Genomic DNA, 22,198 nt, shown 5'->3' with positions numbered 1-22,198 from the left:
ACTTATTTTTCCTTCTACTGAAAAACTTTATTGAATTATTATTATTCTGATTACTGTATTGGAGTATACTACTACTGATTCATTATTCATAAATATATTATTGCATTGGTCACGTCACACATGATGATGTGCAACGTCTTGTTACAAGCTAAGTAGTAGTAGTAGAAGTTTAGTAGTGGCCACCAATGGCAGAAATGGCAGAAATGGCACAGGGGGTGGTGCAGTAGCTGGGCAGCTGGTAGAGGCCACACATGGCCGGCAGGTTCTGCGCCATCTGCGCCACCGCGATCGGGGACTGAGCAGCCGGCAGCTGAGGCTCGTAGAGGGCTCCTTGCTGCTGCTGCTGCTGCTGCTGCTGCACGACGAACTGAACCACGGCGCACATGGCCTGGCACCGGGCCTGCGGCTCCATCTGCCTCAGCTGCATGCAGCACTGCTGCCGCAGCAGCTGGCAGATGCTCGGCTGCCACATCTGCCACCGCCGGATGAAGTACGGCGCCGCCACCGGGCTGCACTGCTGCCGAAGGTACTCGGCGCAGGGGTTCAGGCCGACGCCGCCATAGAAGCTCTGCTGCGGCTCCTCCCAGCTGATCTGTTGCGCCGAGGCGCCATTGAGAGCCACGAGCGCCACCATCAAGATGATGACCATCTTCATGCTGTCGATCTGGCTTTGATTTTGTATCAACTTTATATGAAATCAAGGATCGAACGATCTGATGGTAAATGACTGCATATTTGGTAGCTATTTATATTATATTATAGCTGTGATCGATGGTAGGTTGCTTGTGCTTTTGCATTTTGCTTTGCTAACTAACTGTGTACATGCATGGGGTGCTTGTTGGATCCTTCTCAAACAGATAATTTGGAATGTTTCATTGCATTACGTGGAAATACAAATCTACTTGGACGTATAATCATCAGAATCACTTCACAACACATAGGGATGCGTCATAAATTCACTTTACATGTCAAGGATTGATCTGGATATCATACTCTTGTGAAGCTAACTTTGCATTGTTGTGTATGTCCTGATAAATTGGATTGTATGGCTCCACTGATTCATCACTTTATACGTCAAGAATTGGTCCCCAAATTATCTCAACCAAGCTGCATGCATGCTATATGTGATAAATCAGATCGGTCGGTAAAGCATAACATGACTCACCATTCTGTTGTACATGCGAAGGACATGACCGGGCCTTTAATTTGTGAAACTAAGTTTGTAATGCTGTGTGAGCTGTTAAGATCGACAACGCTGATTAGTACAGCTAGCTTTACATGACTTCATCACTTCGTATTACATGTGAGATTCTTAGTACTGTGCAAGTTGTTAGGAAAGATCACAAAGAGGAACACAATCGAGACCAACTGTGACTATTTTTGTAGATCAATTGCTCTGCATGATCGAGAGCATTTGCATGCAGCATGTACAGCAAGAGACATTATAGTGATTTGTCATGGGGGAACTTCAGTCTGTGTAAGAGCTAGGTAAGAATCAACAGGCATCCAGCCATTTCGATTCTCATGAAAGTATCATAAATTGTACAGGGTACTTCAAATTTCATCACAAAAGCCATCCCCCCGGACAAGGTAAGGAAAACAAGAACAGGGTATTTATTCAGCTGAACAGCAGCCGTATGCCTCAGATTGAGATCTTAGCTTCAACTCAGAATGATCTCTATAACTAGCAGGAACCAACATGATAAGTTTGCAGTATCATAATATTCTCCGGTGAACTCCAGAAGGGGGAAATATCAATGCCCATCTGAGGTAAGACGATAGACATATAACACTTAGACCACTGGAAGCTCCCCGCACTCGCTGATGACTACTTTCTTCTTCGGACGGTCCCCTCTGTCAGTCTCCTGCGACTCGATCATCTTTACAATGTCCATGCCTTCAAGAACCTGGCCAAATACGACATGTCTCCCATCCAACCACGGTGTCTGCATCCAAGGTTGCAGCCATACCGGTTCTGGGTTAGCTTTGGCAAATTTAGTTGAAACCAAAATTGAAAAAAGTACCAGAGGCAGCAACAAGATCATTTCTCTGGTAGTTGCAGAGGGCACGAAATTACCTTCACAGTGCAAATGAAAAACTGGCTGCCGTTGGTGTTTGGTCCAGCATTAGCCATGCTGACCACTCCAGGTCCAACATGGACCACTAAAACATAAAATAGACACACCATAAGTTTTAGCAGGTAACTAGAAACACACATATCACAATCAAGACTAGTTCAGATGTAAAACATACACTTGAAGTTCTCATCTTTGAAGGTGCGGCCGTATATGCTTTTCCCTCCGGTACCCTGAAAACATCACATCTATTCAATCCCATGCTAAAGCTGCATCTTCCAATTAGGTTATCTCAAAGTTCAACCATTCAAACACAAAAACATAGCTTTTATGTATTCTAAAAACAGATCTACTAGGCCTTACACAAGGAATGGGTGGCCCTAGCTTTATCATATTAATGCCAATTATGGCGCATATATAGTCAAACAGTTGGGACTGTGTACTCACTATCAGTTGGATGACCAAATGAGCACCTGTTACTGATTTTCAGAACCTTGCTTTCATGCTATCGGAAATACCGATCAAGTGTTTAGTGCATGAATCAGCAAAGAGTGGACAACAAATAGCTTTTTATGATAAAAATGTGTGCAGCCATATGGAAAGGAGAACCTGATGTCAACCACTTCTAATTTCAGCCATTAATCGCAAACAAGACAGGGGTATAAATGCATGTATGTACAAAGTACAAAGACAGATAGAGCAGGGGCATAATGTACAATAACAAGAGTTTGGCAGCAAAGCTATTAAAACCATCTAAAAACTTGTGTGTAGGACAACTCCTCTTTCTCATTCACCACCTAAATGCCCAGCATAAAGTACTCCAAACAGCTGTAAATCCAATCCAACTCAATATGCCCAAACATCTATAGAGAACGATACGTAAAATCATTCAGTCTTTTGAGAAAACATATTGGCACAGTAGCATGCGATATTCTTTAATTTCTCTTCATTGAACCTGTAAGATGGCATAAATATGAAAGTGCAGCGCACCAGAGTTTAGTGAGAGCAGGTAAAAACATACATTGCCCTTGTCAAAGTCTCCTCCCTGAATCATGAAGTCCCTGATGACACGGTGGAAACTGGATCCCTTGTACCCGAACCCCTTCTCTCCTGAATAAAAAAAAACTGTCACGCTCCTTGTCTGGGCAAGGCAATCCTCAAAATTAAAAAGATGGCACGACACCAAAGGAGTCCCTCATACCAGTGCAAAGAGCACGGAAGTTCTCTGCTGTTTGGGGCACATCATCTCCATACAAGCCGATGACGATCCTCCCAACATTCTTCCCCACGGGATTCCCAATGCTTATGTCAAAGTACACCTTGTTCGTGACTTTGGACTGAATTTCTGCTTCCTGCAAAGCGCACAAGAACTGCATCAGCACCATGAAATGTATATTTGGAAGCCATGGTCTCCAATCCGTCCTATTATGCCTTACAAACTGATATAACATAGGTAAAAATGCACTGGATGCACCCACAAAACTATATACACCAAGGTGAACCCACAGTTTGAGTAACATGCGATGGCACATCTGCTTCCTCACACACTACTATGACTAATGTGGAGGTACAAAGATAGGGGCCCCTGAAAATAGCAGTGCCCAATGGGCTCCTAGTGTCTGAACAATGAATCACTTTTTATCACAAAGAAACAGAAACATAAGTCGCATACGATGAAACTCAATTTGCAGTTGTGTTTACCAGGAATTGTAGTTCGTGACTTCAATTTCACATGCCTATCAAAGTAAATTAAAGTTTTACATCTAAGGCAGATATACATCCATCTAAAGCGATAATCTCCCCCACAAAATGGAAAACGCTGCAAACTTTACACCTCTCCGTGGGGCGAGAGCTCTCCCCAACCCACAGGCCCAGTAGCCACTCCAGCAGCTATAGGTTAAAAAAAAAGAAAAAAGAAATCAGGAGGTGGTAAAGACGGCACCTTGGGCTCGGCGCTGGCGGAGGTGACGAAGCGCGCGCGGCTGGGGGAGGGCGACGGCGCGGAGAAGGATACGGCCTGGGAGGGGAGGCGGGCGGCGCGGAGGGAGAGGAGCGGCGAGGGGGCCTTGGAGGCGAGGAGGGCCCGGTGCCCCGCCGGGCGCGCGATGGCCTGCAAGGAACACGAGAGGGTCAGGTCAGGTGATTGAGAGCTTGGGAGCCTGAGGAGCGGAGCTTACGAGGGTAGCGAAGGAGGTAGCAGCCGCCATTGAAGGGATGCAAAGGTTTTAGGAGGAGAATGCGCTGAGAGTCCCCTGGGGAGGATAAGAAAGAAAGATATTGCCAAATTGCTCTTACATTTATTTACATATATGCCCCCAGATATTGCCAAAATTTTATAACCAGTTTCTCCCCTTTATTTTCGCAAAATATTGTCTTCTCTTTCATACAGTTATTCTAGCTAGCAGATGTATGTAACCTTTCAAAGTCATTCCACAATCTTTACTTTCGATTCTTTTTTATATGGTACCTTTACTTTCGATTCAATAAAAAAACCATCTTTATGCTATACATATTTATGTGTTCTCGTGTTTAACACCGAATGGATGCATATGTGTTCCATTCAGTGGCCTGTGAGAGGTGGCAAAATTGCTACTAAATATAACTATGATAATTAGTAAATAAATTGTAAAATTTTAAACAGTAACCATGCGAACACCTCTCATTTTGATCTGACTTCACCTGATTCCATTACCTACATAGAGGCCAACAAGTCACAATCTTGAGATCCATGAGACATAAAAATAGAATCACGGTTTCAATTTTCAATCACCAACTCAGAACTTTGTTTGATCCATGATTGGTAATCAAAGCTGTTCAACCCGTGGGGCTTTGGCATAGAGATAACAAGGATGACCAATGGTAGCAGCTGGCGCAGTCTGCAGTCGGGTTTGGGCAAGGGCTCTGCTCATGAGAAGGGCGCCCACCAGATGTTCGATGAATTTACTACAAGCGGATTCGAGGATGGGTAGTCACCTAGTCGCATCATTGAGGTCACCATTCACCGTGTTCACTATCCCATAACCGAGAAGGTGCTTCATCAAGTGTTTGATCGGTTTGGAAAGGTGGAGAAGGTGCATGTGTTTGGGGGACTAGATCAGGTGTTTGCTCGGGTTACATTCCAATAAAAGCATATGCTGGGTGCTGTCAGCTGGAGATCAAGTGGGGGTTATCACAAGAACGCGAAGCCACCCCGGACATGAGTCACGACGAGCTCATCGTCCACTGTGTCCTAAGCAGCCACTACGTCTACCATTGCCAAGGAGTCTGTCACCAACACTGGCCTTGCTGCTGTAGTGTTCCTGGCCATCGAAGCTACAACCAGCGACATCACCATCGATGTGTCCACGAACTGTTCGTCGAAATGCCTCGACTACAACATCAACATTCCGACGTCCGTGCATATTCCAGGCGTTGTTCCAACATTGTTGCTGGCCTATGCTTTGTATATCTGCAATTGCCTATGCTTTGTATTTAGCTAGAGCATATAGATGAATGTTAAGAGAATTGGTTAAAGTAGATGAGCTATTAGTTCGAATTCCTCAACCAGCTGGCGTGTATCCTCCAGCAGCCAAGCCGACGCGCCATCATGGCCAAAAAAAATGCCTACGGTGAAGCCTATCGATCGGCGGTGCAATAGGATGTTGAGCAGGCACAGAAATGAGAGAGAGAGGACACGAGAAAATAAACGAGAGAAAGGGGAGAAGTTTAAGACCGTAAATGTATTTTACTCTAGTTTGAATTTAGTTACTGAACTTAAGAAAACATGCCTTTGAAACAATTATACATAGTGCCGATTGGTAATAAGTATCGAATTATTATAATGGAGCTTCTGCTTTAGGATTCCAATGCGATTCTGTTATTTCATTGAGGGGCTTATCCGATAGGCCCAATTGCCCATGCTAAAAGATACTTTTTACTGTATTCTTCTGGCAGTTTTATGTTCCTTGAGTGTAACTGGCTAGTTTTCTTTTCTGAAGGAGGCCTATTCGACCCCCATCCTTCCACTTGACATCTTTGCTGAGAGACCCCCACAGCAGAAGTTTCAATTGGTTAGTTGTATGGCATTGCATTCAGTTTAGTTTTATACGAAAGCCTTTCCTGATTCTAATGTTTGAATGATGTGCCTTTGGTGCTGGCACTCAACTTTCCGGACTTCTGCCATTTGCATTTGGACCTTTCAGGCTAAGGTAATATCATTATTCTCTATTTTTTTCACCTTACTGTTGCACCAACGTAGGAAACCAGCAAAGCTTCTGTTTAGCACATCATGGACTCATCGAAAACTGTTTCTTTGCAGAGACTTTTTGGGAAATACGGGTCTTTGGTGTCTGTTGTTTCCTTTGTTGGTGTGTTTGTGTACCTCATCGCCAGCCCATCGAAATCCAGTGCTTCAAAAGGAAGCAAGAAGAAGCGCCGAATAAATCTGTTGGCCCTGCCACCCTTTTTGCAGTAGTTGGTTTTCATCCAAGAAACTTTACAAATTGATACTCTCCTTCAAGCTTTGAGTTGGTCCCATGTACTGTAATGAAGTAGCCAGGACTGAAGTGTCACTAATTTTGGCCCTTTGTACTTGAGCATCTCCGGTGAAACCTGAGCTTATTACTGCCTTTAACAAGAGGAGTAGATCTTATAATACTTTCAACAATTTGAGTTTCAGATCGCTGAGTTCAGGTTTTTGGAATTCATTTCAGCGATAAATATTTACACATGCTAGCAGATGTACGAATATGCTTTGTTTTCCCCCCTTCTTGTCCCCCCTTCTTTAGGATATCATTTATTCCTTGTATGTTTGGTATTGTGTCGCAAACATTGGATGCTAGATGTTGATGGTTATGTTTCGTTGAAACCTTAAGCATGCCATGTACTATTATATGTATGAAGTGCTATTAGTAAGTGTACAGAATCCAATTTAGATGGTAAAAAATTGAATTGTGAATTATAAAAACCGATGAAAGATGGATTAAATCTAATTGGTTATTTTAGTTTACATATTATAATAATAATTGAAACTATTTATTTTATTTTGCATATTAAAATTACAATCTAACCTTTACGATTCAAAACAAACAGAACTAAGCTAGCTAGGAAGGGATCATGATGCAGGTAGCAGTAGAGTAGTACTGCATCGTAGGGGCTATGAGGAGCAGAGCTTTTTGAAAAGAAATATGTTGACCAACACCTGACAGATAGATAGATGCTTGTTTTTTAGCCTTGTCTAAGCTACTCCAAAACACAAAACAACATCATTCCTAGGCCTTCCCTTTAGATAGTACTCCTATGTTGTCACTGTAGATAGTACTCCTATGTTGTCATGCCTGGGCTGCTGCAAAAACTTGACTTCTGGGAAAGAAACAAACTGGACCGGGATGGGAATTCAAAACAGGATTGTGTGTTCTTTTCTGGTTGGTACTCCACTAGTCCGATGCTGCAGATAGATATACTAGTCTCTGGTTGGCTAATGGCTAGGCCAGCTTTGAGCTCAAATTAACAAAGAGCTCAGTTGAAGGAAAATAAAATTTGCCACCAGTAATACAGACAAGGAAAAAAATCTCAACAAATCATAGTCCTACATCTGACTATCGACTATACAAGATCTCATCAACTAGTGGAGTACCTTATGAGTGACAACACTATGGCAAGCCGAAAAAGATCCATACCTATTGAGAAAAAAAAAACTTGAGCTCTGGTAAAACACCTTGAATGAAGTTTGGAACAAATACGCATGCATACTCCTGCACTTGGAGACAACAAATCATGAGTATATTCTAGGATGATCAATCCATGGTGGAAATAGCACGAAGCAAGCGTCTTTTGATATTTTAGTCTACGGTAATTAGGAGTTGAAGGTATTGTCATGAAATTCAGTATTTTTTTGTGTATTCTGTGTTTTAGTCTTTATTCCTCCTTTTTTTTTCTTTTGTAAAGGCTACGTGCATCATGCTGGGTGTAGAGGCCGGCATATTATTTTATGTTGGAATAAAATTTCTTTCATATAAAATATTTCAGATGATCCCCCTCGAAAATAAAAAATCAAAGGAGAAAAAAATGGTTATGTGGCATCAAAAGAAATATTTTTGATAAACGAAACATTATTGACCCTTAGCGTTATAGTAAGACGATACAAACATATAAGAGCTCACTTTCGAATTCTGCACAGAACAAATGCACACAGTCAAACAACAAAACAAAAATAAAGAAACCAACAAAGAGAGGGGCACACTAGCGATCTATGGCGGGCATCAAAAGAAATATGCCATTGAATTGTCCTGATTCACATCAAAAGATAGGTTTGTTTATAAATATGCCACTCTGTCACATTTACTGTCCACCATGCCTTATCTCTGTTGCCCGAGGGCCTCTTTCTCCTCCCTTCCTTCTCTCCCTCCACCGATTCTCTCCCCTCCAGCCAATCGGAGGGTACTACTGTTCCCTGTGAAGAGGCACCCCCATTTGCTCTCGTCGCTGCCATCCCTCGGTAAGACACACCACTAGCAGAGGAGAAAGAGAGCTTGCCAGGTGGAGAGATTAGGAGGAGGAGCAACAACGGCTCACTACCTGCAGAAGCCTGATGGGTGCGGCGATTGCCAGCGAATGGGGACAAGTTGTCGAGATGAGGAGAAGAGCGTTGCAAGTAGAAGATTAGGGATGGGTATGAATCGATCTGTGGATCCACTTTTTAACTTAATCAACTAACCAGTTAATTTAATCTACCCATAGAGCGATCCATTCCCATCCACAAGACGGCTTGGGTCAAGTCGGGTGTGGATTCATCCAAAACCGCTCACCATGAAACCCGAAAATCAAAACTCGACCCACACCCAAAATACTTAATTAGGTTGAAATGTGCCCTCACACCTGAACTTGGTGGGAACCCACCGGGTCTTACATCATTAGGAAAAAAACACTAAGACGAACATATATACACATATTGTATCGCTGCATTACTCATGTTTGTCGTCGCCCCCACGCTCATCGCCCTCGCCGCCGACATGCCAGTCCCACCCTAGCCCCGATCCCTGCGCCCGCGCTAGAGCTCCAGGCCGGCAGCATAAGCCCCTCCTCACCGCACTCCTCGCGCTCGCCGCCCTCATCGCCCTCACTGTCGGCCCTGCCCCAGCCCCCACGCCAGAGTTTCAAGCTAAGGCCCTCACGCGAGTCACCAAGCAATTCTCCAACTCCCTCTTCATGGCCCCTAAAGCCCTCCGCTGTCGCGGACCTCCCGAAGGGCTCCCAGTGGTGCTACAACGAGTTAGTGCCGTCAAACATAGCAAGGTCGAGCGCATCCTCTTCTCTAAGGATGGCAGCCTGCTCCAACTCACCGTCATCGCCGACCGTCGCGCTATCGTTGCCATCCCTACAGCAATCCCAACCTTATCAACATTCTCATGAGTGTGTGTGTGTGAGAGAGAGAGAGACTGGCGTCTAGCGGCGGGGAATGGGGCAATGGGAGAATAGCTTATGAGCTAGGGTTTCTAGAGTTGGGCTAGGCTGCTGGGCCAATGGGTCGCTGCCTCGTTGGCGAAACATGTAAGTTTCGGGTGTCCACAAGTTACCCACGGGGAAATTCCAAACTCGCGCTCGCACCCGCTACAAGTCTAAGTACCCAACCCACCAAACCTGTGGGTGGGATTTAGAACCCGAATCCACATCCATTAGATATAAAACTTATAAGGATCTGAACCCATGGATCTGACTAACATTCCTAAAGATGGTAGGATAGACGAAGATGATAGAATAGACGGAAACATGACAGGATGGCATATTTCTAAATGGCTAAATGGGGTGACCTTTCGGTGATATCTGGTGTAGCTAGATGGTATATTTCTAAAATGGGTACGAAGATCTTTCAATGTCACAGGACCAATTTTTTCAAAACAAAATGATCAATCTAGCAGTAACTTTTGCCCCATATTGCATCGACAGGCACTTGCCGATGATCAGGCCCAAATCAATCGTATGGATCTAGCCTGCCTTGTTCTGATGAATTTAAGGTGAGATATTGTGTGCCCGATTGGACGGCCGGCCGGTCAAGTCCTGAACACTGATCAATCGAGATGTGAAGGAGGAGCAGCCTTAACATTATGAAACCAAGATGCAAATGGAGGAGGACATGCAGCATTCAGACTGCATCCATCAGCAGGTGACTAGAAGGAAACAAACCACCACTATTACTCTACTTGATCAGCATTCAGCACTCACCCATGCTCATACTGGGCTTGATTTGCTACCACCTCCCTTCTGGCCCTGCCCCGCCAGAGAAAGAAAGAAAGAAAGACAACAATGCCCATGTACGTAACCAGATCACCAATCCGAAAACGTACAGCAGGGCCAACTAATGAATCCAAAACAAGCATACAGTAAACATTACAGGCAAGTTCAAAATGTAATCTCTCTGATGCAATGTTTCATTCATTCAGTCACCCTGGGCTTCAAATCAAATCTTTAAAAAGGCAAACTCGGTGGCGGTACAATAAACATGCCGAAACAAGATGGATTTTCATATGTATGTACACCATGCCCTCCATATCATCATTATTCCAGAAAGAATGTCAGGACCATCACCAGAACAGGATGTTATGCAATGAATTAAATCTACACCTTCTGCAAGTCACAACAAATCGTAGTGGTACATACGAGGAAAAGTTACATTGAATTGTCCATGCCCAAAATATCTGGTTTTTACATCGACTTCAAGATCCGTGATTGTTTAACTACGAATGGATGCATGTGGCACTGTGGGCAATCCTAGTTCATCCTCCTGCACCAAATCAAAAACAAGAATATAGAGAAATAGTTAGTACGGATCAACCAACGCCAATTGGGGGCAAGCAAACTACGTGCCAGCTGGATGCTACGCCAGTGGAGAACCAGATGCAAACACAAATTGAATGTCAATATGTCTATGAATCATTATTTCAGGTATGCTCAACAGGAATAAGTGTTCGCAGCACACAGGATCGGATCCATCTATAAGATTTTTCCATGTGGGAGCATAGCTCAGTTGGTGGTATGTGTACACTCCCGCCACCCATATCCATCTTCAAATGGGATTGAGGTGCCTATTTTCTTCTTAGTACATAATTTTCTAGTTATCTAGGTTCTCATTTTTTTAGTGTTCTCCTTATACGTGCTCATAACATTTTTCTTCTCTGTTGTTCATCGGGATAAAGTTAGAATGTGCTCTACATTGTTCAGAAATAGCATGACCCCACAGTTGCGCTAGGCTTCGATAATGTCCTACAAGCTATAAGTGTGCACGAAATAAAGAGTTTCTAGCCAATTGGTTAGTGCACATGACAAGATAAAGAAAACTAAATAAATTCAGTCACGTGAAACTCAAGAAACTGATAGCATAGAAAAGCAACACTAAGAGCAAAGCATGCAAAAAGCTAAGAACATTCTCACAATTCACTACCTGCTGCTGATTTGGTAGCGGTGCTGCATGTCCAGTTGGTGCAGCAGGCAAGTTAAGTTCAGAATTTTGATCTGGTTGAAGGTAAGATGGGACTGACTCTGATTCAAAGTCCATGTCAGCTTCCAAAGCATCAAGCTCTGCATTTTTCAAGAAACAGAATGAGGACAGCAAACAGAGAATTAACTTTCTTCATAAACTTTCCAGTAAGGCATGCAGTTTGTGAAAATTTTGTGGCATTAAAAATTATATAAGAACAATCAGACTGTCAATATGAACCGTACCCCCCATAAGTTCTTCCTCATCGATATCATCAGGGACATTGTAGCTTCTGCCAAGAGTTTCTTGTATCTCATTGCTCACGTCCATAAGATCCATCATCTCATCTTGCATGCTCTACAGATTACAGAAGCAGGTATATTGAGATGCAATCAAGAGACAAAAGCAAACAAGAAAAAATAAGGAAATCGAATGAAAATGCATGTAAGGAGGGAATACTGACAAAATTGAGGAATCTGATAAACAGAAGGATGCTACTTACGTCTATATCTTCGAGCTTGACAGTTTTCATCATTCCTTTTAGCTCATTATTCGCAGCCTTCATCGCAGTCATCTGTTCAGCAGCGAAAAACGTTTTTAACCAAAGTATAGGAATCAGGATGGAACTTATCAACAGAAATGAAGCTTCTTAGGGAACTCTGGAACCGTACAGTTTGTTGAGCATCTTTAAGTCCCTCAGACGCAAAAGCAACTTGGTCAAGGTTATATGTTTGGTTGAACAGCATGTCACGCTGTCCTTCGTACCTGTAAGGAAAGCATATGGACAATGAGGATAAGACTAGTATAGATTAACAGTTTAACACAGAAAAAGAAGTGACAGAAACATTAAAATGGCGTCATGAAGCACACACAAATGGTTTGCTAAAATTTACCCAAATGTTAATGGGCAACAAGATGTCCTAACCAATTGTCAGGTGGTACAATAGCAATCCCCTTTTTGTCGTGCCTACAGGAACTAGTTTACTACTCCCTCGAGTCACAATGAAGTCTGTTTTGAACATTGGCATGAGCAAGTTTCGAAAACACAATTTTGATGTCTGATTTGTATGGTTAAATACTTATAAATAGGACCCCTAATGTGGTATCTTACTACATTGAGATACCACTTGTAAAATATGACTTGTATGTTTATTGAATGCACTAGTTAACTTATGGTGAAAAGTTTATTAGCTTTTTTGTAGAAAGAATGCAACAATTAAAAGCAGACAGACAGATGTATCCTTAATGGCTAAAGACTGCATTGTAGGCAATCTGAACAGATAAGTAAAGCAATTAATCAATTAATTGATTATCTCCAGTTGAGGAAACAAGTAAAGAAGAAAGTTGTATATGAGTTGATGGCACTAGTGTTTAGCCATCCTGTACGGAGGTAGAAGATGGTGGGGGCAAGACGGTGAGAGAATTCCTCACATCCTTCGCTGCTTGAGGACCCTCATGGCTCTTGCCTTGACGGCCTCCTGCGCGGGGCCTGGGCGCGTCTTCTTGATCTGGTCCTTGTAGCGGGCGAGCTCGGCGTCGAGTTTCTTTATCTTTTCATCGACGGTATCGCCGCGCTTGCTGATCTGCGACCGAGCAAAGAAGAAAGATTTTGTTTTGTCACTGGAGAGTAATTCGGAGCCCCCTTAAGGAAGGAAATACGATGAGGAGGAGGGAAAACTGTACTTACTCCTTCGGCGGCGTCGTGGATGGAGGGCGGCGGGTCCTTGTTCTTCTTGGCGCCGAAGATCTTCTTCATCGAAGCGAGTCGACTCCGATCCAATCGGGGAGGGAGAGGAGGAGAGTTTGTGGCTGCGCGGGCGGAGAAGGAGGAGGAGGAGGAGGAGGGGAGGGGAAATTTCCTTGCTTGTGGCGTGGCCGCGTGGCGTGCAGTTGAGGTTGAGCCCGAGGAAGAAGAAGCTTCCTGAGTCTGACTCCGTCGGTCGGTCTTCTCGGGGCTGTTTGGTTAGGGCAAAGATAAGTTAAATTTTGGTCGTTTCTTAAAAATTTGATTTTTATTTAGTTTAAGGTTAAATTTTGATTAAATTTTGATAATTTGATTGGTCAAATTTTTTAAGTATTTCTGAATAAATCTTGAAAGGTCAAATCGTCCATCAAAATTTTTACAGCTAAATTTTAGCTTGGTTTCAAACTAAACATCATTTTAGAGCTAAAATTTGACACTACTCTGATTTAACCTCTAGCTAAATTTTAACTTAGTCTATTGGGGTTAAAAAACAAATAGCCGCACGTCTCTGCTCTGTTGGTGTCTTGCTTCTCCTATCTATCTGCATGATTCCGTTTGCAATTTGCACAGGGAGACACGTGCTAATTAGGAATAGGGATTAATACTAATCGAATATGTGATTAGTTAGATGCAGATAATATCATTTATGAATATTTTTTTAGATATTGAGTAAAAAAATAAACATGAGGGAACAATGTAGATAATTACTCCTTTCGTTCAGAAATAGTAGGTGGTTTCTTTTGAACTCAGTCTTCGAAGTTGAATTTTGACTAAAGTTTTCTCACAAAATATATCATTTATAGCTACAAAATATATATAGTGTGAAATTTTTTTAAATTATGAATTTATTTGTATAATTTTTATACACTATACATTCTTATAATTTGAAGATTTTTTTTTAAAAATACGTCTACTATTTTTAAATAGATGGAGTAATATTTTAGATGCGGACAATACATGATTCAATGGGTTTGGACCCGTTTGCAATTGCATGCATGATTCGGGTTCTTCCCAGCCGGGCCTCCGTTCTAAAATCCTAGATGCCGTTTCGGAATTCGTGCTCAAAAACTTAACTTAATACACACAATTGCAATCGCTATTCAATACTTTGGTATCTTTACAATTTTTAGCAAGTTTCTCTTTTCTGTGCCACACCGTGAAATTTCTCTTTTCTGTGGGCGGTCATGCGCGGGCAGAGGCCGGGGGTGGGGCGCGGCTTGCTCCCGAAGCAAGTGGGCTCGACGCTAGTTCCACCCTACCCACGTGCGTCGTGCAGACGGGCTGCTCGTGTTGTCACGCAAACGCTAGTTGTCTTGCTGTCAGAAAGTTGTTGGTTCGCTTGTGTGCGAGCGCGCGCGAAATAGCCACGTCCTGGCACCACCAGCCATCAATTAATTAGTGGTGAATTTGAAAAATACCATAGTAAAGATTACCTAAGTAGAAAAATATCATCGATGTCTTTATGACATATGGCCTTAGGGCTAGTATGTCATTTCCATAGCCAATAATATTTTTTTATCATATGCATCTTTGCAATGGTATCCACATAATTTTTTCTTTTTTTTTAGCGAATGGGGGAGGATTTCATTCATATGCCTTGTAATTACATCCCTGCATTACATACGGACCCTAACAACAACTGAAAATTACAAAACAGGATCTAAAGGACCTTTCTACAATCTTCACCATCTTCCTCGCCTTCCGTCGCCACCAACGCCAGCAACCCTGTCATCAGCTCAGCACAACAGGATGACAACCAACCCCACATTGGAATCCACACGGAGACCCAAACATTGTGGCCAACGATTAGGAACCACCGTTTGGCCGCATCTATACCACTGAACGAGAATCGACAACCTCGACGTGGAATACCAGTAGGAAAAATAAAGACTGACACCACCGACCACCAGCTTGCTGGAGTCGTGGGTCCAGTAACCTTGTACAGTGCTGTCAAACAAAGATTCGATAACCAAAAGATCTAGAAGCAACAACAAGGGGATCTGCAAACACCCCCCCCCCCCCCACACACACACGCAACTTCAATCTACTCACCCTCCCTCAACCTTTGCCAGAGAAGACGTCCGCTGCCTACTTTGGAGAATCCGAGAAAGAAACAAAAGCCGCAAAACTTCACTTATAGCAGCCAAAAGCTCCATCTCTATCACCAAATGGCAACAATGAACAAAAGATGATAGGGACAACGAAATCGGTGATATAAACAATGACCACCTCTAGCACAGTGGTGATGACGAGTGCTCCCATAACCAGCATCCTCCACAATGAGACACCTGCAGCACACCACACGAAAAACACCTCGGGTTCTCGCATAAGCTGCCCGATACGCTTCTCGGAGCCTCCATAGCAGTCTCCATGACCACAGATAGGCCTAGCCGTCAGTACGTCGATGCTATGTGCGCAGGCCGAACCTAAACATAAAAAATTAAGCGCTACGCTCGAAGAAAACTAGCTATAGAACTACAGGAGACAGAGGCCGTAGGGGAAGTTATCGAACTCTTGACGAGTAGTCTCCTAATTTGGATACAGGATCATCTGCCCAGGTTTAAGCTAATTAAATGCTATCTTGTTCGTGATCATCGTCGATCTTCCTTGTTGACTTGTACTTTTATTTTAGTTCTAATTCCAACTGACAGCTACAGGAACGATACAAAAGCGCTGCGTCTGCGCGGCAATTTCTTTGAAGCATCGCATCTGGATGTACATAGTAGATCAGCTAAGTATATATATTGCTGGATATGCCTGATGGTTAGAGAAAGACATGATGATCCAGTCCAGTCAGTGGCAATCAGATCACTGTAAGGTTTAATTTAGTGTTGGTTAAAATCAACATCGGCTGTAAATGCATCTCCAGCAGAACATCCATCACGCCCTCTATCCCTTGTGATAGCTAAATCCAATAAATTTAATGCTCCAGCAATCTCGGCTGAGGAAGAAAGAGGGCGAGGCCCTGCTGCCGCTTGAGCCGTCTTTTGTTTGAGTTCTGCTGCTTGTATCTGCATGTGCTCCGGCCGCTGCACCGTCGTAGCTTCGTGTTCCGACCGCCGCGTCGTGGTAGTCTCACGCTCCAGCCATCGTCGACGTTGAAGCCGTATGTGTGTATGCTTGCGGGCTCTCTCTCTCTCTCTCTCTGAGTCCGGCCTCGTCTCGCTGCTGATCTAGTGTGTTGGCCTCCTAGCATGAGACCAGACAGACGTCCTGCGCTCGCTCCTGCTGGCCCACGACCTCTTCCTCCCTCCCGCTGTCAACCAAATCCCGCGTCGCTCTCTCGGTCTCGCCCCCGCGTGTCCTCCTTCCTTCCCAACCAAGCCGCCGCCGCAGGGGCACCGCCACTGCCTTCGCTAGGAGGAGGATTCCGCCGTGCTCTCGAAGGACATCATCCCTAGAATTGGCCTCCACGAGCCCGGACTACAGCTCTAGCGACTGAGCCTGACCACCGCCAGCAACTATTGTTACTCCTGTTCTCACCTCGCAGATCCGACCACCAGACTACGCCGCCGCTCCCTCATCCTTCCTCCTCGCGTAGATTCACCGCTGCTTCCCCATCCTTCCTCCGCACCTTCGAAGGTGCGGCTTGTCTTTGGATTAGTTCCCGTTGCACATATTTTGTATGAAATTTGACTTTTTCCAATTCTAATACATCCTATATTTTGGAATGGAGGGAGTAGTGATACAGTGATATTGTTCACCAACCTCACTGTTGCATTAAAATATTACCCCACTGGATATTAGAGAGCTCATACCAAGATAAAAAAAAATCCCGCATTGCACTATGAAATCTTAATACTCCAACTCTAAAAAAAAATGTGAATTATTCTGTGCAGATCTTTTGGCGACAATTTAAGCGAAAGATTGAGAGCATGGTGGATATTTATACTTCCTTAACTCTCTTGTCTTTTTTAAAAAAAGAATTAGTCACTGTTGGAAGAAAAACACAATGATTGATGCATTCAAATATACTTTCACCCGTCATGACGCGTATGAAAATATTTGTCGTTTGTCACAATGCATGTGGAAATATTCATCCCCCTCCGTTACACACATGAAAATATTCGGGGAAAGCAAACATACTTTCACCTGTTATGACACACATGAAAATATTCGTTTCCCGTTGTTACCCATTTGAAAATATCCATTCTCCGCACATGCACATAACTAATGGTGTAAAAATAAAGTACCAATGCCTCCTTGTTAGAATATGGAAACCTACCTTCTCCTCTTCCAAAAGCTACAATTGCCTTACGTTTCCTGTGTGTTTCAGCAGCGATGGACGATCCTGGTCGTGGCAAATTTGTTACAAATAGGAAAGACCACAGGTTGGTCAATCTGAAAAAAACCTAGTTTGGGTGAGCACAAAGGGATGGACTTTATTCAGCATAGAGAAAACAGACATAGGTGGAGATAGAGGCAGGAAAGATTGGGGAACAGAAAAATCATTGGCAGTGTGTTAGGTGGTCGTAAAGGGGAAATCTTTGTGCATATGTAGTCGTATTTGTTGTATTTCTAATACATTTCTTACATAAAGTTAATGACTTATTATTATGGCTGCTTGGACCTTCCTTGTCCACCCGGCCAACCTGTTGGTTTGCTACTTCTTTTAGCTATACTGACAATGAATGCAATCTTTGCTTGCTTCACCAAATTAATATATTTATGGATGCAGTATTAAGGTTATTCAGTTTAAAATTAATGAATCCTATATTAAAGGATTAAACATTACATCATATCAGCAATTCAACAATGAAAATTTGGCACCCTAGCGACAAAAACTCGTGATGCAATAGACATACCGGTAGTTAGCATTGCAGGGGAAGTGGGGGGAAAAAAAGATGAATCACCTGTATATAGCATAAGCTGTCGCCTGACCACTCGCTGCGATGGAAGAAGAGGTCCTGAAATAGGGGCTTCCTGTCTGAGAAGCTGACATGGGTGAAGCAGCCTTTCTTAACCGTTAATTACTGGGGTGCCTGCATCACAAACCAAAACAAATGGAGAGTTTTATATGTACATATGATACAAAGAAGAATGCTGGAACAATAAAGTAAACCAAAACGCTCCATGACCTAGCATATGTGCTGATTAATCGATGCTCATGTATATTAGCAGCAGCAGCACCACCAGAGTCGCCAGCAAATGAACTATCAGGCAGGCACCACAAAGCACGGAAGAACCTACCAAATAGATTGTTAGCTCGTTAAAGGTATCTTCATACACCAGCAATAATCGTAGCAAACTGAATGATTAAAAACACGTTAACTGCAATCATACACTAGCAATAATAGTAGCAAACCAAGTGCTTAAGAACACGTTAATTGCAAAGGCAAAGCATCATCCCCTGGCACTCCGTCAGCAGAAGAGAGGCAAACGTGGCGTGATCAGGAAAGAACGTGCAGCAAAACCCAAAGGGCCACAACAAGAGGACGACAGGCACGACGTCCAAGCTGGCGGACGCAATGTCGACGAAGCAAAGGGAGGCGCCGACGACAATGGGGATTAGGCCAGGAGGCGTGTCGGGCTAGAGGAGATTGAACCCTGGGTGCACGGTGAAACGCCAAATTTGGGGCATGTCCGTGCGGGGCGCAACATCACGGTGGTGTAGTGGTGCAGACTAGATGGAAACGACGGGTGGTCAGAGATGAGAATAGGAGGACGATATCAATTTGCTATTTCTTTCCCTCTCTGTTGGATTGAACATGCCGTGGGCGTTGGGAGCAAGAGGCTAAGGAGGACGGTGGTTGAGGCATACGGGCGGCGGCAGAGGCAACCGGAGGATGGACACCACAATCGGACGGCCGTAGGGAAGTCCATGACGTGGGCAGCCAACACCAACACTAACACCAACTATTGAGGCAACCAGTCAATACTATATCCTGTTTAGCAGAGCTCCAGTTCCGAGATTCATATAGGATCTAGAGTTTATATGATAAAATATGAATCTAGAGTTTATATGATAAAATAAAGTAGTTTAAATATCTGTCTACAACTTCAGCTTTAAGAATTCTTGAGCTGGAGCTCTGCCGAATAGACCCTATATACTCTTGTAAAATTACATTAAATCATACACCCAAATAATATGGGACATATGCATGCAGTAGAGCGCACCACATCACGTAATAGCAAATACTAACCAACAACACTCACTGGTTAGTGCAACCTAACTACCACCCCACCAGATGCCCTTTGACTTGGTAGCGACTGGACCTTCGTCTTCCTGCACCTCCTTCCCTGTCATTATCTTGCTTAGGCTCTATTGACTGTCATTCGCGCTTCGACAACCCGCCTCTCCCTAAATGATGGCACTGTCAATGGCACCTCCGCAACCTATCACACTGCCCATACCATTGCCATTCGCCACCTCCAAGGCTGAGGCCGATGGTTCGTTGCATCACTGCTCTATCCACACACCCTGTCGTCACCCCTCCAACCCTGCCATACCCTAACATCTACCATCATCATGACTCCACATCGACCTCGCCTACTCTCAGGCCCCCTCCATGCGGTTTCTATACTCGGGGGAGAAGAAGCACCCCTTGAACCCGTATCATATGCGTGCATGGCATGCTTTAAGCATAACCAACAATATAACTTCCAATATATGCTTCATACTTTAAATCTCACAATATATTAAAGAACAACTGAAAGTGACATATCACACTTACTGCACGTCATAAATCAAGAACCTAGAAAACTTATGAAAGATAACAACAGGATAACATGCTCGTAAATAATTTATCAGATTAGATGTATGCATTGCAATTAAAAGAATAGAGGCAACAAAATAACATGTTAAAGCATAGTCATCCGCTACATTTACTTGTCTTCACTGGTGATAAAACACAGCACTAGCTACGACCTAGAGAGGCACCACCTGAACAAAGACCCAATTAGCACCAAGACACCGCAACAGTAAAACAAAAGATGGCACACGCTTCTACGCCCCAAAAGCCAACAATCCCGACAACCGAAGGCTACAGAAAGACATCTACCAACTAGCTCGCTAGACGTCGAGTAAGAACCTTCTATAGCTCGATCAAAGGCCGAAGAGCAAGACAAAACACATGGTCTAATCCTTGACAGACAACAACACCGATTAGCCAAAAACACCTAAACCGCTTACCCAAAAAGAACAATGCCAACGCCATCGGGAAGAGTATGATAAGAACTACAACTTCCATTATAATCCTACGATTGAAACTGACACCGATTAGGTCTCAAATAGAATTGATGTGCTACTCACTAACCGGACCAACAACGCACTCAACCGACAACGTGGACGACCGATCTCCACTACCTACAAGCCTCTAAGGACTACGAAGAGTTTACCTTTGAAGCGGAACCGCAAATCCCGGTGAACTCGCGGAAGACCTCCTTCTTCTCCCTTTCCCCTTCTTCATTCCTCTTCTTCCTTCTTCTTCTTTCCTCTTTCTTTCTTTTCCTTTCTTCTTTCGTCTTTCCTTCCTGTCCACCCCATAGCACCCTCATGCCCCCTCCCACACATCCCCTCACCCTCTCCTGCTCCCCCTTACGCCACTAGTCGGTAGCATGATGAGAGACTAGGCACGTAGTGGCATGAGTCAGCAGGGACAGAGGCAACGCCGATAGTTGGGAGACGACAATGATTCAGATGGAGCTGGAAGTGGTCGAGCAAACTGGAGGTGGAGCCTTATCCTCTCTTTTTTTCATTTTAATCAACAGTCTAGATGTATTGGGCTCACCATGAACTGACTGAGTACCCAAACGTGACGCTAGATAACAACATGGAATCATCTCGATGAGATCTATGTATCCACGGTCTTCGATCGTCCAATGAAATAATGGTTTTAAATGTCAAAATCCGTGCTCTCTCTCAGGTCCCGTAATCAACAAATGAATTACACATTTTCAGGTATTGCATTAGGCCAGGAGGCGCATTGGGCTAGAGGAAATTGAACTCTGGGCACATGGCGAAGCGCCAAATCTGGAGCACACCTGTGCAGGGCGCAGCATCCTGGTGGTGTAGCGGTGCAGACTGGACGAGAATAGTGAGTGGTCGGAGACGAGAACAGGTGGACAGCATCGATTGGCTATTTCTTTCCCCTCTTCGTTGGATTGAACACGGTGTGGACGTCGGGAGCATCAGGCTGAGGAGGACGGTGGCTGAGGTCTACGGGTGGTGGCATAGGTGATTGGAGAAAGGAAAGGGATAGATGGATCGCTAACACACCCCAATCGGACAACCATATGGAAGCAACGACGTGGGTAGCCAACACCAACTATTAAGGCAACAAGTCAATACCATATACTCTTGTAAAATTACATCAAATCATACACCCAAATAATATAAAACGTATACATGCAGTAGAGCATACCACGTCACGTAGTAGCAACTACTAATCAATGACGCTCACTGGTTAGTGTGACCTAGCTACCGCCCCACCTGATGCCATTCGACTTTGTCGCAACTAGACCTTGTCTTCCTACACCTCTTTTCCTGGCATTATCTTGCTTAGGTTCTGTCAACCGTCGTCCCCGCTTCGACAACCTACCTCCCCCTAAACGAATGTACTGTCTATAACACCTCCGCAACCCATCACGCTGCCCATACCATCACTATTCACCACCTCCAAAGCCAATAGATCGTCGCATCGCTGCTCTACCTGCACACCCGTCGTCACCCCTCCAACCCCGCCCTACCCTAACATCTACCGTCGTCATGGCCCCACACTGACCTTGCCCACCACCGTCTCCTCCATCCGGTTTCTATACTCACGGGAAAAGAAACACCCCATCTTAAACCCTTATCCTAAATTACAAGGTCTTCGATGAGAGGTCGGGATCTCCAGCGTCATCGCTCACCTAAGGCGGGTTGACTACTCGCTCCATAGATATCTGAAACAAGAAAAGACATACAGTATTCTAGTAGTGTGTTGGTAA

At 44.0% G+C, this 22,198-nt stretch overlaps 3 protein-coding genes across 3 annotated transcripts; all 3 read right to left on the bottom strand.

Annotated features, from left to right (window-relative positions):
• Positions 1–60: 60 nt before the first annotated feature.
• Positions 61–1,355, bottom strand: LOC133928236 (prolamin PPROL 17D-like). The gene has a single exon (XM_062374467.1). The coding sequence runs from the start codon at positions 653–655 to the stop codon at positions 170–172; it is 486 nt and encodes a 161-aa protein (XP_062230451.1). The 5' UTR covers positions 656–1,355; the 3' UTR covers positions 61–169.
• A 134-nt stretch (positions 1,356–1,489) lies between these two features.
• On the bottom strand, positions 1,490–4,383 carry LOC133928234 (photosynthetic NDH subunit of lumenal location 5, chloroplastic-like). Its single transcript, XM_062374466.1, has 7 exons — positions 4,253–4,383; positions 4,018–4,185; positions 3,277–3,427; positions 3,097–3,185; positions 2,254–2,308; positions 2,078–2,163; positions 1,490–1,946 (listed from the first exon to the last, which is right to left on the bottom strand). Exons 1-7 carry the CDS (start codon positions 4,280–4,282, stop codon positions 1,794–1,796), a joined length of 732 nt encoding a protein of 243 aa, XP_062230450.1. The 5' UTR covers positions 4,283–4,383; the 3' UTR covers positions 1,490–1,793.
• A 6,115-nt stretch (positions 4,384–10,498) lies between these two features.
• On the bottom strand, positions 10,499–13,412 carry LOC133928233 (vacuolar protein sorting-associated protein 60.1-like). The gene is made up of 7 exons (XM_062374465.1): positions 13,214–13,412; positions 12,958–13,109; positions 12,198–12,291; positions 12,029–12,100; positions 11,772–11,883; positions 11,491–11,627; positions 10,499–10,833 (listed from the first exon to the last, which is right to left on the bottom strand). Exons 1-7 carry the CDS (start codon positions 13,280–13,282, stop codon positions 10,783–10,785), a joined length of 687 nt encoding a protein of 228 aa, XP_062230449.1. The 5' UTR covers positions 13,283–13,412; the 3' UTR covers positions 10,499–10,782.
• Positions 13,413–22,198: the final 8,786 nt, after the last annotated feature.

Source organism: Phragmites australis, chromosome 9 (genome assembly GCF_958298935.1).
Source record: "Phragmites australis chromosome 9, lpPhrAust1.1, whole genome shotgun sequence".
NCBI classification, from domain to species: Eukaryota; Viridiplantae; Streptophyta; class Magnoliopsida; order Poales; family Poaceae; genus Phragmites; species Phragmites australis.
The sequence above is the reverse complement of the archived record's forward strand: the minus strand, read 5'-3'. Positions and strand labels throughout refer to the sequence as shown.

What these genes read in the sequence shown, in the direction of transcription:
- LOC133928236 (XM_062374467.1), bottom strand. Translation starts at nt 655, where the DNA reads ATGAAGATGGTCATCATCTTGATGGTGGCGCTCGTGGCTCTCAATGGC.
- LOC133928234 (XM_062374466.1), bottom strand. Translation starts at nt 4,282, where the DNA reads ATGGCGGCTGCTACCTCCTTCGCTACCCTC. An exon ending in CCGCCAGCGCCGAGCCCAAG is followed by an intron (nt 3,428 to 4,017) that starts GTGCCGTCTTTA and finishes TGCGCTTTGCAG; the next exon opens with GAAGCAGAAATTCAGTCCAA. An exon ending in CTTCCGTGCTCTTTGCACTG is followed by an intron (nt 3,186 to 3,276) that starts GTATGAGGGACT and finishes TTTTTTATTCAG; the next exon opens with GAGAGAAGGGGTTCGGGTAC.
- LOC133928233 (XM_062374465.1), bottom strand. Translation starts at nt 13,282, where the DNA reads ATGAAGAAGATCTTCGGCGCCAAGAAGAACAAGGACCCGCCGCCCTCC. An exon ending in GTCCTCAAGCAGCGAAGGAT is followed by an intron (nt 12,292 to 12,957) that starts GTGAGGAATTCT and finishes CTTTCCTTACAG; the next exon opens with GTACGAAGGACAGCGTGACA. An exon ending in TGAGGAAGAACTTATGGGGG is followed by an intron (nt 11,628 to 11,771) that starts GTACGGTTCATA and finishes TGAAAAATGCAG; the next exon opens with AGCTTGATGCTTTGGAAGCT.